Source organism: Dipodomys merriami, unplaced genomic scaffold (assembly GCF_024711535.1).
Source record: "Dipodomys merriami isolate MVZ:Mamm:240054 unplaced genomic scaffold, mDipMer1.0.p SCAF_5, whole genome shotgun sequence".
Classification (NCBI taxonomy): Eukaryota; Metazoa; Chordata; class Mammalia; order Rodentia; family Heteromyidae; genus Dipodomys; species Dipodomys merriami.
In genome coordinates this window covers 64,894,142-64,909,425 of record NW_027206068.1, presented here as the reverse complement: position 1 = coordinate 64,909,425, position 15,284 = coordinate 64,894,142, and the positions used below count along the sequence as shown (strand labels likewise).

At 43.3% G+C, this 15,284-nt stretch overlaps 1 protein-coding gene across 9 annotated transcripts in view; it reads right to left on the bottom strand.

The window, feature by feature from the left end:
- Cald1 (caldesmon 1) overlaps positions 1-15,284 on the bottom strand; it is a 220,704-nt gene that overhangs the window by 11,300 nt on the left and 194,120 nt on the right. For 7 of the 9 annotated variants that reach the window (XM_069996817.1, XM_069996823.1, XM_069996816.1 and 4 more), the window contains 6 exons: positions 13,206-13,473; positions 9,903-10,043; positions 2,962-3,005; positions 2,786-2,867; positions 589-726; positions 105-200 (listed from right to left, as the gene is read on the bottom strand). In XM_069996817.1, coding sequence (XP_069852918.1) covers positions 105-200; positions 589-726; positions 2,786-2,867; positions 2,962-3,005; positions 9,903-10,043; positions 13,206-13,473 — 769 coding nt within the window. The remainder of the gene's footprint in view (positions 1-104; positions 201-588; positions 727-2,785; positions 2,868-2,961; positions 3,006-9,902; positions 10,044-13,205; positions 13,474-15,284) is intronic. The other 2 variants (XM_069996821.1, XM_069996825.1) reach the window with 1 other exon arrangement.

Genomic DNA, 15,284 nt, shown 5'->3' with positions numbered 1-15,284 from the left:
TGTCTTTCTTAGATACCCAGACCACGTGCTTATTTTCTTCTGCTGCTGAAAGATGAGCAGTCAAAAGATCTCAACAACAACAACAACAAATCAGAACTACTTACAGAAGGTTTGGGAGCAGGTGACTTGTTCCCATCTGGAGTTTTAGTTAGCCATTCATTGATGCGGCTAGAAACTCCCACCTTCAGGCCAGCTGTTTCCTACAAAGAGCCAATCATCGAAGATATTAAAGAGAAAAGTAAATTTTAAGTGGATCTCCAAAGCAAATCTGAACTAGCATTATTGTGTCACATAATGGAAAGCCTTCAACTTGATACTAAAGAATATCTGGGTGCATCTCAAACCCCAAGGGTTGACAATGTAAAGCACTAGATTTAGAGCTCCCTGGCCAGAGCTGATGTGTATACAGGCTATCCTGATAAAGCACATTCTCTCTGAGCTTGCTTTTATAGTCCTTGTAGAACCAAGTACAAGTTGCACCTTCTTGACTGCTTTTATGATGCCCTGGGATGATCTCTGAAGTCAAGTGGAAGGGATAAAGAAAGAATCTGTCCCTCCACATTTCAAGGATAAAAATTACATGCTCACCTTATTTGGTGTTCCTGCAGCAGAGGGGGAGGAGAACACATTCCCCTTCTCCCACATGCTCTTGATATTGCGCACGCCTTCTGCAGGAACGGGAAGATCTGAAGCTGCTGGCTTGGTAGGTTTTGCAGATTTGGTTCCCTGAAATGTGTAAAAATCATTTTAAGATGGTGCTGAGAAGTTTGTCCTTGGAAAATAACAGTGATCTGGTCTTTATTAAACACCACCACCAAAAATGCCACGATACATTCAAGCACAGAAAACAACTATCTGCACTTTGTCCTACATTTTAGTTGACATTGATTTTGTAGATAAAAGTTACAACTTAAGGCTTAAATAAGAGTAGATTAGCTGGGTGCTGGTGGCTCATGCCTATCATCCTAGCTACTCAGGAGGCTGAGATCTGAGGATCATGGTTCAAAGCCAGCCCTAGGCAAGAAAGTCTGTGAGACTGTTATCTCCAAATAACCACCAGAAAACCAGAAGTGGCTCTGTGGCTCAAGTGGTAGAATGCTCGCCTTGAGCTGAAGAGCTGAGGGACAGGTCCCAGGCCCAGAGTTCAAGCCCCATGACCGACAGAAAAAAAAAAAGAAAAAAAGAATAGATTATTCATCAATAAATCAGTAGATCCCTCTGTTTCTTCTTATTTTACAGGTACTTCTACCTGAGACTACGAAAGTGAGAAGAAAAGTCAAACCAAATGGATCCAATTATTGCAGGCATTTTGATGTGGAAGGCTGAAACCATCAACTGAGGTCTATCACACAAAGAGAGCAAATCAGGAGCAAATCTTAGATCAATGACACTATCTTTTTCCTGCTTTGTGTCTAGAAATATACATTATTTCCAACTAGATTGAAACCCTCAGGTCAACTGAATCAAATAAGTTAAAGTAGATAGAAACATTAAAAAATCAACTTGAAACTGAGCTGGCTATCATTTTAAGTAACTTCATGATATTTTATTTGACAAGACTTTTTATAGACAAAAGAAGATACTGAAAGACATTAACGGACATATTTAAACTATATATGGGGGCTGAGGAAATGGTTTAAGTAGTAGAGTGCCCACCGAGGAAGCACAAGGCCCTGATTTCCAAGCCCCAGTAGAACCAAAAACTACAGTGCAATATAAACCACATATGGGAATACACTGTATGTAAGGAATTAAGGATGCTGAAGACGTAACTGTGACCACTGACATAAACAGTTCCATTATTAACAAACCTATTCATTAAAAGAAAAACATTTTCACTAAGGAATATTCATTTATTTATGTATTTATGTACATATTTTTTTTAATTGGTGGTAGGGCTTGAACTCAGGGCCTGGGTGCTGTCCCTGAGCTTTTTTAGATCAAGGCTAGCATTTGAGCCAGAGTTCTACTTCCAGTATTTGAGTGGCTAATTGGATATAAGAGTCTCATGGGGACTTTTCTGCCTGGGCTGGCTTTGAAACCCCAATCCTCAGATCTCAGCCTCCTGAGTGGCTAGAATTACAGGTGTGAGTCACCAGTGCCTGGCTAAGGAATAGACTATAAGATATAAATGACACTCCATTTAAAAGTCTTCTGGCTGGGCACTGTTGGCTGATGACTGTAAACCTAGCTACTCAGGAGCCTGAGATCTGAGGGTAGTAGTTTGAAGCCAGCCAAGGCAGAAAATTCCACAAGATTCTTACCTCCAATTAACCATCAAAAAGCTGGAAGTAAACTTGTGACTAAAGAGTTAGAGTGCTAGCCTTGAGCAAAAATGCTTAGGGACAGTGCTCAGACCCTGAGTTCAAGCCCTAAGACTGACTTCTAGTCTGATATGGTGGTGTATGCCTCTTATCTCAGCTAGGAGGGAAATGCTGGTTGGTGGATCATGGTCCAAGCTAGTCTGGGCAAAATACAACACTCTATCCTAATAAAGTAACAAAAAAGGGTAAGGAAAGTAACTCAATCGGTAGAGCACCTGATTAGCAAGTGGGAGGCCCTGATTTCAAACCCCAGTACCACCTACAAAAAAGAAAAAGAAAAGTCATTTATCATTTGAGTTTTATTATTATACTTCTCTATAACTGGCTCACTGTGTGAAAAGGCACCATGAATATTCTAAAATGACTGGGTCTGTTTATTGTCCTGAGTGTTCCTCTGATCTTCTGTGTAATCAGAGGCTATTTCTGTTTTCCAAGACCATGCTTTGGAGGGAAAGTCTCACCTCGATCGCGCTGGTGTACTGTTCCAGTCTGCTGTCAATCTTCGAGACTACCGCTGCTTGATGGGTTGATCTGACACCGCTGCTAAATAAGCACAGTCACAAAAATATAAGCCAGGGGAATCTTTTCATGGATCCAATAGCTGAATCGTCTTGATTGAACAATCAACCATGTTTACCTTTTCTGCACAGATTTATTCAAAAATTCTGCTCGCTCTTCTATCTAGGAATTGAAAGAGAAAATAAATCCAGTTAATACCAACCAGTTTACCAGAGTGTTTCTCAGCCTATGCCACTGTTGTTTCTGACCTTGGTGAATCAAAACACCTAAAGGAAGCTGGGTGCCAGTGGCTCACGCCTGTAATCCTAGCTACTCAAGAGGCTGAGATCTGAGGATCATGGTTCAAAGCCAGCTTGGACAGGAAAATTTGTGAGACTTTTATCTCCAGTTAACCACCAAATATAAACAAATAAAGCAAGCAATCTGGAAGTGGCTCAAATGAATGAAAAAAGCTCAGAGACAGTGCTCAGGTTCTGAATTCAAGCCCCAGGTCCAGCACCAAAAAAAATCCAAACAGCAACAACAACAACAAATACCAAAAATTCACCCAAGGATGTAAAAGGTAATAGGGTAATGTTCATAGCAGCTCTGTTATTGTGGAAAACCATAAATAAGATATTTAATGGGGAGGGGCTGGGAAGGTGGTTCAGTGGTAGAGTGCTTGCCTTGCATGCCTTAGGCCCTGGGTTCGATTTCTCAGCACCACATAAGCAAAAAGAAAAAAGCCGGAAGTGGCGCTGTGGTTCAAGTGGTAGAGCGCTAGCCTTGAGCTGAAGAGCTGAGGGACAGCGCCCAGGCCCAGAGTTCAGGCCCCATGACTGGACCCCCCCAAAAAAGATATTTGATGGGGAGATCTTAGGATTGGCAGAGAGTAGAGAGATACCAAGTTTGAGGAGCAAATTAAAAACCAGAAAATAAGCCAGGTTGCCAGTAGCTCATACTTCTAATCCTAGCTACTCAAGGAGGCTGAGATCTGATCTGAGGATTGTGGTTAGAAGCCAGCTTGGGCAGAAAAGTCCCCATGAGACTCTTATCTCCAGTTAACCACTCAAAAAACAGCTGGAAGTGGAGCTGTGGCTCAAAGTGGTAGAGTGCTAGCCTTGAGCAAAAGAGCTCAAAGATAGCACCCAGGCCCTGAGTCCAAATCCCACAGCTGACCAAAAAACCCCCAAACACACACACACACACACACACACACACACACACACACACACACACACACACACACACACACAACACAGAGTATAATATGCTCCTGAAATAAACAGATGATTCCTAGGTTAACATCTAAGCCTCCAGGTAGTGGCGTTTGGCCATGGGGACTTTGGCCTATACAACATGAAACACAGTCTCATCTATAGGCTCATTCATCTCACTAACAGCCGTAATCCTAATAATTTTTATAATTTGAGAAGCACTGCCTGCCCAGTGATGCAAGTTAAACGGCCGCGGTATCCTGACCGTGCAAAGGTAGCATAATAATTTGTTCCTTAATTAGGGACTTGTATGAATGGCATGACGAGGGTTTAACTGTCTCTTACATTCAATCAATGAAATTGACCTTTCCGGGAAGAGGCGGAAATAGCATAATAAGACGTAGAGAGATACCAAGTTTGAGGAGCAAATTAAAAACCAGAAAATAAGCCAGGTTGCCAGTAGCTCATACTTCTAATCCTAGCTACTCAAGGAGGCTGAGATCTGATCTGAGGATTGTGGTTAGAAGCCAGCTTGGGCAGAAAAGTCCCCATGAGACTCTTATCTCCAGTTAACCACCTCAAAAAACAGCTGGAAGTGGAGCTGTGGCTCAAAGTGGTAGAGTGCTAGCCTTGAGCAAAAGAGCTCAAAGATAGCACCCAGGCCCTGAGTCCAAATCCCACAGCTGACCAAAAAACCCCCAAACACACACACACACACACATACACACACACACACACACACACACACACACACACACACACACACACACACACACACACACACACACACACACACACACACACACACACACACACACACACACACACACACACACACAAACACAGAGTATAATATGCTCCTGAAATATGGGGCCTGATAAACAGATGATTCCTAGGTTAACATCTAAGCCTCCAGGTAGTGGCGTTTGGCCATGGGGACTTTGGTAGGTGGGCTCAGTGAATGGCATTAGTGCCCGGTGAGAGGAGAAGGGACACATACTTCCTCTTTGGGCCTTCTGCCATGCAAAGACACAGCAGGAGGATGGCCATTTGTGAAGGAAGAATACAGCCCTTACCAGAACCCAACCATGCTGGCAGGCTGATTTCAGACTTGCAGTGTCCAACATGGAGAAACCACTGTTTCCTTCTTTCTTTCTTTCTTTTTTTAATTCTTATTTTTTAGAAACAGGATTTTACTAGGTAGCCAGGGGCATCTCAAGCTTGTGATCTTCGCACGTCAACCTCCTGAGTTCTAGAATTACCAGCATGGGCTACCCACATCTGTCCAGATGTTTACTGTTTTCAGCAAATCTACAGTAATTTGTTATATAGCCCAAGGCGACTGAGCTGAGGGGTACATTCAACATCGTCTATTTCTGTAGTCTAGCTGACTCCAGGACAAGATGGAGATGGAAGCTTTCAGCTCAGGTCCGTCCTATGTACAGACAGTTACATACAAACAGGGCTTTGGTGTCTGTTGAGATTGATAGGCAATGGAGTTTGTATGGCAAGGAGTCAACAAACACATGATGATTTACAAAGAATGTTTAAATTTAAATGATATACTTCCAGGAAAATGGGTTTGATATAGTCTCTTTAGTTGTAACCCAAAGAAGTTCCTAATTGAAAAAAAGAATTTACTAAACATGACTGAACTGCTCTTATTTGCTTGTTTGTTTCTGAGCCCTTAGCTTTTCTGATCAAGGCTAGTGCTCTACCACTTGAACTACTCCTCCACTTCCTGACCTGCCATTAGCATAGGGAAGCCATCCAGTGTATGTTATATCCCCATGGCAACCTGAGATGCCGAAGTGAAACAAGGTCCAAGTTCACATGGAGCATACACATTTTATAGGGAAGATTAGTAGCACACATGAATGAGAATGGGGCTGATGGCATGGCTCAAGTGGTAGAGTGCTTGGCTAGCTAGCACTCTGAGGCCCTGGGTTCAAATCCCAGTACTACCAAATCGATCAACCAATAAAGGAAAATAAGAACAGAATGCCATGTTTATTAGACAAGCAACCATGTATGGGGAACAGTTGTGATAGTAGAGCTGAGATGTGTAGTTTATGGTTTGTACAGTTTCAAAGTGTTTAAGAATGGGAGAGAGAGTACAGGTTAGAGAGAAAAGGGCCCTTTTTATGTACTCATTTGATTTTTTTTATTGGCAGTACGTGGGTTGGAACTCCGGAGCTTGGTAGGAAGGTGCTATCTACTGGAGCCATGCCCCTGGCCCAGGGAAAGTACATTTTTAGCATAACAAACATACAAAGATCTGAGGTCTACCGCATGGGGGCGCTGTAGAGGATGAGCTGAGTGAGGCCGGGGCTGAGACTCGTTCTTTGTGGCTCCTGCAGCCTTTCTCTGCCTTATAGATGATCTTTCTCATTTTGGCCATCATATTTATTCAAATCACAGATGCTCTCACACTTGACTCCTCCTTTTATGTCTACCACAGCTCATCCAGCTTAACCTCATCATCACATTTTGTCACGACTCACTGACTGATACATTCTTGCTAGAAAATGCCTTCTCTTAATGACTCTGTAATAAAACCATTTACGTTGTAAATGAAATGTTCTGCTGTTTTAAGGATTTTAAAGAAGGAAGTTGCTCCCTCTGGAAACCAAGAGGTGGCAGTGTTGTATTGGGAAAACAGTCAGATGGGGGAGTGTGGTTACTAGTGGGAGGGCTAAAAAGGAGAGAGAATGGTAATTCCTTCTTATAACAACTTAAAGATTAAAAAGAAGAAACATAAAAGCAGCCAGGTGCTAGTGGCTCACAGTTTGAAACCAGCCCAGGCAGGAAAGTCTGTGAGACTCTTAACTGGAGAATTAACCAGTAAAAAGTCAGAAGTGGAGATGTGCCTCAAGCGTTAAGAGCACCAGCCTTGAGTGACAAAGCCAAGCAAGAACACAAGGACCTGAGTTCAAGTCTCAGTACTTTCTTCCTTTCTCTCTCTCTCTCTCTCTCTCTCTCTCTCTCTCTCTCTCTCTCTCTCTCTCTCTCTCTCTCTCTCTCTCTCTCTCTCTCTCTCTCTCTCTCTCACACACACACACACACACACACACACATTAGGAAGACAAGCAACAGATTGTTTCTGAACATGGTCTTTTCAAATTGAAATGTCTTGCTCGCTCCTTTCTTTTTAACAATGTTTTACTTAACACCTATTACTTGTACAAAGGGGCTTCCAAAGCCAGACACAGTAGTTTAAGCCTGAAATCCTTGCTCCTTGGGAGATGGAGGTCTAAGGATTGGAATTTGAGGCAAGTTTGGGTAAAAAGAAATTCTGTCTATTTCTGGGTACCACCCAGATGGATAATCAAAGAAACCCAAATAGTCTCTTTCTACCTCCTTACGATCCCACCGACGCTACATTTTCCCCGAACAGTCTTGGTTGTTAAACTATATTTATACTATCCTTAAGTAGTTGTGCAGAGAGGTTGACACTCAACAGATCAGTTCAGAAGTATAATGCATCTTGATCATTATCACCCCTTTCATCAGCTCCCCCATCCCTCTAACCCCACCCCTCTTGGCCAATTCTTCAAATACTGTGACTGCAGCCTTGATGATGGAAGGAAGCAGCAAGCAGCTAGACTGCCACAAGTCTACTCTTTCTGAGAAAAAGAAGCTTTTCCACACTCCTCTTCTTCAATCATCTCCTCTTCCAGGGCCCTCAAATGCTCATTTCTCTGGTTTTCCCTGTCAGCCACTCTCTTCCGAAGCCTGCCTATGAAGCCCCTTCCTCACCCTCTCCTGGTGGAGCTGCGTACGTAACAATGAAGATCAGCGTAGAGAAAAGGACGGAGACAGAGGAGCAGATGGAGGGGCGCGAAGACAATTGAAGTACTTCATATGCATAAGTGCAAATGGAATAAAGAAATGCACTTGATTATAACATCCATTGTATTCGTGCATGGAAATATTAAAACGAATTTTAGGGTAAGATGTTCCAGTCCTGGGAGTCCCAACTGGATTAGGCCCTGTCCCCTGTCCCAAGACATCAACCAAAGATAGGATCACTGCTAAACATAGATCTGTCCTTCCTGCAATCCCAAGGTACTTGGGGGAAGGCAGAGATTCAGAAGGAAAAAAAAAGTTTAAAGGCAGAGAGAGACAGAATGGAGTTAGGCCAATGTCCTCTTCAAAATCACAATGTTATATTGTGTTTTTTAAAACATTATTTTATATATATATATATATATATATATATATATATATATATATATATATATATATATATATGCAATACTAGAGATTTGACTTAAGGCAGGTACTCTACCTTTTGGGCCATGCTCCAGGCCCTTTTTACCTTGATTACTTTCAAGATGAAAGTAGGTGATATACTTTTAGGGAACCACCACTGTATGTGTCTATGATCTGCCATTGACCACAGTGTCATTCCGTGGTGCATTATTTGGGAAGTAACTGGCACCCAGGCCCTCATGATGAGTCCGTGAAATTGAACATAAAACATGTTATTTAATTTCCATGTTTTTCTTTGGTCACATTCATGTGCCATAGGATAGGATTGCAAACATGCACTTTAACCATGGAAGCCTAGCTATGATGCTACAATTCTACCCTGGCTGCACTCATTCTTGATGCTTTGTAACCTCAGCCAGGCTGGTGGAAAGTTGAGGATAGACTGCTGATGTTAGAAGATACATTCTTTTTTTCCCATCTATTCATTTGACAAACATTTATTATCTTTACTATGGAAGGGCAGCTAGGTGCTCAATTAAATGCCTCTTCGAAGCAAGAGGAATTAATGACAGATTATACATGACAGGACCTTGGACCTTCTCAAGTCTATTGATCTTTCCCCCTTTATCCCAACCTGTCCATTTCCCTCAGCTTCTAGCTTTTTTTCCCACATCAGTCAGGAGCTTGGCTCTGTGAAGGCAGAGTAGTGGGACCAAACTCATTCTGAAAAAAAGAACAAACCCTTATCCAAATGGCTTTTCATCTCTTCCTATACCAACAGATGTGAAATCTATCGTTCAGCAGTCCTGCTTTTAACGGTGTGAACAATCGCAGGAAAACCAGCTAATCTTTTATAATGCACTTGGAAACTTGAAGTATTTTCATTCTCCAGAATTCTAAGCAATCAGGCACTTGGAAAGTGTGAGCTGGTGAAATTGAGAGATAATCATAGAAGGCCTTTTGTTGCTTTTGCCAGTACTGAGGCTTGATCTCAGGGCTTGGGTATTGTCCATTAGCTTTTATGGTCAAGGCTAGCTAGCACTCTACCACTTGGCATTTTATGTCATAAGAACAGATACAACATTAGCATCCTCCTCCTTTCCACGTGCTGGGAACAAGAGAAGCTGCAAAATGATGAAAGAAGGGGCGGAATGTCTGTGTCCCTCCAAAATCCAGGTGTTGTGGCCTAACACCCAGGGTGCTGGGATTAAGAGGTAGGATCTTAGGTCATGAGGGTGAGATTCCCTTGGATGGACTTAGTGCCCTTATTAAAGCGGTCTGAGAGAGACCGCTAGCCTCATTCTTCTCTCATCCACCATGTGAGGACCCAAGGGAAAGCTGCAATCTATGACAATTAAGCCTCCGACTCTACCTCTGCCTTAATGGTGGGCTTGCCCGCCTCCATCACTGTATGCAATACATTTCTGTTCCGTTACCCAGTCGAAGGCATTTTGTTATAGAACACATTAACCCAGAAGGAGAGCCAATGAAGCAAAAGAAAGACCTCCAATAAGCAACTAAATCAGATGCTAAAAATAAAGTTTCTAGTATAGTAATAGAAACTGAACTAATACCTAAATTAGTGTTATTGTATGGTGGTTTTTTGTAAACAAGTATTGCATACGATAGTTTTCTAGAGAAGAAATACCTTGAGAGATGAACCTTTAGGAGTAAAACACTTGAATGGTTTCTTGTCATCTGACAAGCCGTCTTCTGGTATCTTCTGGCGTTTCTCGGCAGCTTCTGCCCTTCTCCTTTCAATCTCTTCCTTTAGCCTCCTTTTCTCTTCCTAAGGCAGAAAGAACAAGTAACAAGGTCATCTCAACTAGCTTGAAGGGAAAGCGAGGAGGGTTGTGGAAGACAGAGTAGCATACTCTAGAGGGCTCTAGACATTGCCCAGGGTTCAAGGGTGAACAGAAAACGTTAAGCTTGAGCGCAAGAGTCCAGCTGTTTGGCTTTGCATTCTGCAGTGACTGTTTTCCCATTGCATGGCCTTGGTCATGTTACTGATCAACTATACGTCTCTGTTTCTTTATGTGTGAGATAGAAGGAATCACAGTGCCCACTTAATCAGTCTTTCCATTGGAAATGCTTGGACTAAGGATCCCTTCAAGGTCAAGGTCACCAGCTGAAAGTCATTTAGCACTGGCCTTCCCATTCTGAATATATACAATGACTACAAAACCCCTCCGTGTACTTCTCAAGGGACTCATGGAGAAAATGAGATCACTTTGCAGAAAGTTACATGAAGGTATGCTACAACATTTTCCAAATGGCTCCAGAAGTGATCTGTGCTTGCTTCTGCCCCCACCTCAGTTGATACACGCTTTTGAACAGTTTGACAAATCAGAAATGGGATGGGTATTGGAGCTCACGTCTGCCTTCGTAGGGCCTCTGAGCCTTCATTCCTGACCTAGCAACACTGTGCTGTATCTTCTACAGGTAAAGTTCAAGCTCCTGACCAAGATGCCTATTCTCTGTGACTGCTTCTCTGAGATTTATGCATGTTTGCAGTACTCTAGTCATGAAATCACCATCACAGATGGTTCTCAAGCAGAGGTGGATGGCCAGTAGTCACAGAAGGATGTTGCAGGAGTCTCTTGTCTCTTGTAGAAGATTAGAGCTAACAGTCTTCTAGGTATAATTTAGTTCTAAGGGCTCCCGCTTCCCTGATGAAGTCATGATAGCTGTACCGTTCTTTGAGTACTACAATGTGAACATGATGATGTATTTTATCATCAGAATAAAACCCTCAAAGTAAGTATTATTTCCCAGATAAGGAAAATATAATCAATCATCCAGCATCACTTCCAAGGTCTCACCTTGTAAGTGGCAGGGTTAAGATATAAGCTGAAGGCAGATGCTAGTGGCTCAAGCAAGTAATCCTGAGGATTTCTGTTCAAAGCTAGCCCAGGCAGGCAACTCCATGAGATTTCATCTTTAACTAATTACCAAAAAACCCCCCCAAAACAACAAAAAACAAGCCAGTTGTTTTGTGGCTCAAGTGGCAGTGTGTTTACTTTAAGCAAAAAAGCTCAGGGACAGTGCCCAGGCCCTGAGTTCAAGCCCTATGCATGTGCACACATATGTACACACACACACACACACACACACACACACACACACACTCACACATACACAATAAGCTGAGGTATGTCGGTTTATACCTCTCTTATCAGTGCAATAATTTTCCAACCATAGGTCACTGGCTCATTGAACTATAGAATGGAAGAGATTTTGGAATCATCTACCTGAACTTTCCACACAGTTTTGGGGAAATGTGTATAAGAGCAATGTCAGAAAGTCACCAAGGATTTTTTGCAATGTTTAGAAGGATGGGAGAAAGTTCTAGGCTCAGGAATTGGAAAAGCAGGGTCCCAATGCTCATTCTACGACTTATCAGTCCAGAATCTCCAAATAAGTCACTCAAGCTATTTGATTCCTGCTTTCCCCCCATAAAATGAGAGTATATTCCAGAATTAAAGGAAAGAATGTGCTTTGTAAACTGTAGCAAGAGAAGTAGTAGCTAGCTAAGCAGTTTTTCAATGCTGAGCTTGAGTTTTTCTCCTTGTAATTTCATCTGTTGTTTTGAGTTCTGTCTAAAAAAGATGGAACAAATTCATCTGTTCATGACGACGGGGCTCTGGCAGCCCTTAAGGCAACTGTATCAGGTCCTGGGTGTGCCAAAGTGAGCAAAAACAGACACCGTCACTGCCTGCTTTTATGTGTGTGTGTGCGTGTGTGTGTGCGTGCACGCATGCATGAGTACCAGTACTCATGCGTGTGTGCGCGTGTGTGCGCGCGCACGCATGCATGAGTACCAGTACTGAGCTTGAACCCAGGGCTTTGTGCTCTTGCTCGGCTTTTTCCACTCAAGATTCGTGTTCTACCAACTGAGCCACACATCCAGTTCTAGTGTTCTGCTGGGTAACTGGAGATAAGAGTCTCATGGACTTTTCTGCCTAGGCTGGCTTTGAACAACAATCCTCAAATCTTGAGTCACTGGGATTATAGGTTTCTGGCTTTGATTTCTATTTTATCATTTTTTATTTATTTTTAAACTTTTTTGTTGTTATTATAAAGGTGATGTTACACAGTTACATAAGTCAGGTAAAGAGTACATTTCTTTTTGGACAATCTCTCTCTCTCTCTCTCTCTCTCTCTCTCTCTCTCTCTCTCTCTCTCTCTCTCTCTCTCTCACTCTGTGAGTGTGTGCCAGTCTGGCCTTGAACTCAGCACCTGGACATTGCTCCTGAGCTTTTGTGCTCGAGGTTTGTGCTCTACCACTTGAGCCACAGATCCACTTCTGGATTTTTAGTTTTTATTGAGATGAGAGTCTCACAAACTTCCTCACTTGGGCTGGCTTTGGACCTCAATCTTCAGATATCAACCTCCTGAGTAGCTATAGGTATGAGCCACAGGTGCCTGGCTTCTGTTTCTACTTCTAAAAAAAAGTGAAAAAAATCTTCTCTACAAAGATTTCTCCAACACCAGAAAACAACTACCAGGTAACTTAGTTCCTGTTTAGTCAGCACGCCATTGTTCCTGTTTAGTCAGCATGCCATTGTTCTTTATAGAGAAGCAGTAGAGGGCAGTGGAGAAGGAAATTACAAAAGCTTGTCTGTGCCTCAGTTTCTTCATCTGTAAAATGGAGGCAATAAGAATTCACGGTCACAGTTCTTAGAAGGTATGGCTACATTTATGTCTACTGGTTTTAGAGCCAGTACTAGGATCTGAACTCAGGGCCTGAGTGCTGTCTCTTAACTTTTCCAATCAAGGTTAGTGCCTTACCATTTGAGCCACAGCTCCACTTCCTACATGGGAGCTGAGAAGCTCACAGACTCTCCTGCCCAGGCTGGCTTCCAACCGTGATCCTCAGATCTCAGCCTCCCTGATAACAGGTGTGAGCCATGGGGGTCCATCTAGGTTTAAAGAGCCAGGCTGTCCTCACCTCTTCCCGGGCCTTGCGATCCGCCTCCTCCTGCTTCCTCCTCTGCTCCTCCTCCTCCAGCACCTTCCTTCGCTCCTCCCTCTTCTTCTTCAGCTCCTCTAGCTCCAAGGCGGCCTCTTGCTGCTTCTGCTTGAGTTTTTCGAACTCTTCACTCTCGGTCTCCCCTCGGCGGCGGCGCAGCTCCTCCAGCCTCTTCCCAGCCTCCACCTGGGGGGCGCCTTCGGCCTCCTTGCTGTCCGCGCTGGCCCGGCCTCCCAGGCGTCCGGGGCTGTGGAGGGCCCAGGAGGGAGAGAAAAGGGGATCACCGGCTTGTGTCTGCTAGCATCCCCCTGGAGTCACCAGACCCCCCCGCCCCCAAAGGGAACCACACCCTTGGGGTGGTCATATCTGTAAATCCCCACTACTCAGGAGGCCAAGATTGGGAGGATCATAGTTGGAGGCCAACCCCGACAAAAAAGTGAGCAAGACCCTATCACACTGGCATGGTGACACAGGTGACTTGTGATCCCAGCTACGCTGGAAGGGTAGGTAGAAGGATTATGGTCACAGCCCAGCCCCAGGTAACAATGTGAAGTCTACCTGTGAAAAATATTGAGTAACAAAAAAACAAAAAAGAGCCGGGAGTGTGGCTAAAATGGTTAAGGGCCTGCCTAGTGAAAGCCAGGTTCAATCCAACTGTGGATAACCAGCTTTAGAAAACAAGAACTGAAAGCAAGGTGCTGAAGTAATCACACAGCTATGCTCACTGTGGCCTTGTTTATAAACAGCCCAAGAGGCAGAGCCAAGCCAAGAGTCATGGTAGTATGAATGGGTGAGGAAATATGGCAAATCTGCAGTATGGACTATCAGTCTTCAAAAGGAAGGGCATTCTCATGCATGCCACAGCCCGGATGAACTTGAGGAGGCCGTGATAAGAGAAATAAGGCAGTTATAAATGACGCATGCGATGTACGCTACCCGAGTGAGGAATCGAAGTGATCAAATCCACAGAAACAAAATAGACGGAATGGTGGATGCCTAGGACTGGACGACACTTTCTAAGCTGCATGTCCAAAGATCAGTGGGTTGCACTGAGCGTTTCACAAAGGGAATCAGAGGTGCTGGTATGCATCCTATATTCTATCTCTTCACCTGGTGGTTTCTTGGGCTCTGAGTTCCTCTACCTCCATGTGGTCAGCCTCTACCTTGGGCTGGCCCTGCTGTCCCCTTCTCCCCCCAGCTCGGGACTCTGGCAAAGGCGAGTCAACATGAATGAAGCTGGGTCTGAGTAATGGGATCCTTACTCCTTCATGAATGTATGTCAACCATGGCAGAAGGAACTGTTCACTGGCAGTGGTATGAGATCAGACCCTTCATGACCCTTCCCAACAAGATATTCACTTTTATACTGTATTGTATATGGAATGTACATACATTGACTTTTATATTGTATCAACCTTTTCTCTCTATATCTTATAATACAAAAAGAATTCTAATAAATGATGACCATATGGCCAACTTGTCACATTTCAAGTGCATTTGGAAATAAAAGTCCATAAGATTTTTAATGCTTCGATGTTTGTGCGAGAGAATAAAGTTGGCTTTGAAAAATGAAAAAAACAAACAACTAAAAAGGGAAATAGAAAGGAACACTGAACACACTGCATATAGTAAAAGACCATGTCTTGACCTGGTTCAGGGGTATGTGTAGGGTGTATGTGCGCACGCGCACATGCGTGTGATGAGGTAAATTTCTTCCTTACTATCAGGCTGAGGTTATAAGGTATAAAAGTGTTATTCTAGGCTCTCTCCTCCCCCACGTCCCCTTCTGTTAAACTTTGCTGAGTTCCACTAGGTGTCGCTTAGTCTTTGTTCTGGACCATTAACACATCATTAGGAATTAGCTAAACAGGTCATAATACAGCTCCCAGGCAATAGTCTAACATCATTAAATGTAGGCTTGTATTGATTGGCATAGAGAACTAGCTATGGTGCCTTGTACATGGTGCAAGAATACATTTAAAAATATACTTATAATAACATTCACTCATATACATCCTGCAAGTACATATATGTGTACCATCTCAACTGCTAGATCCA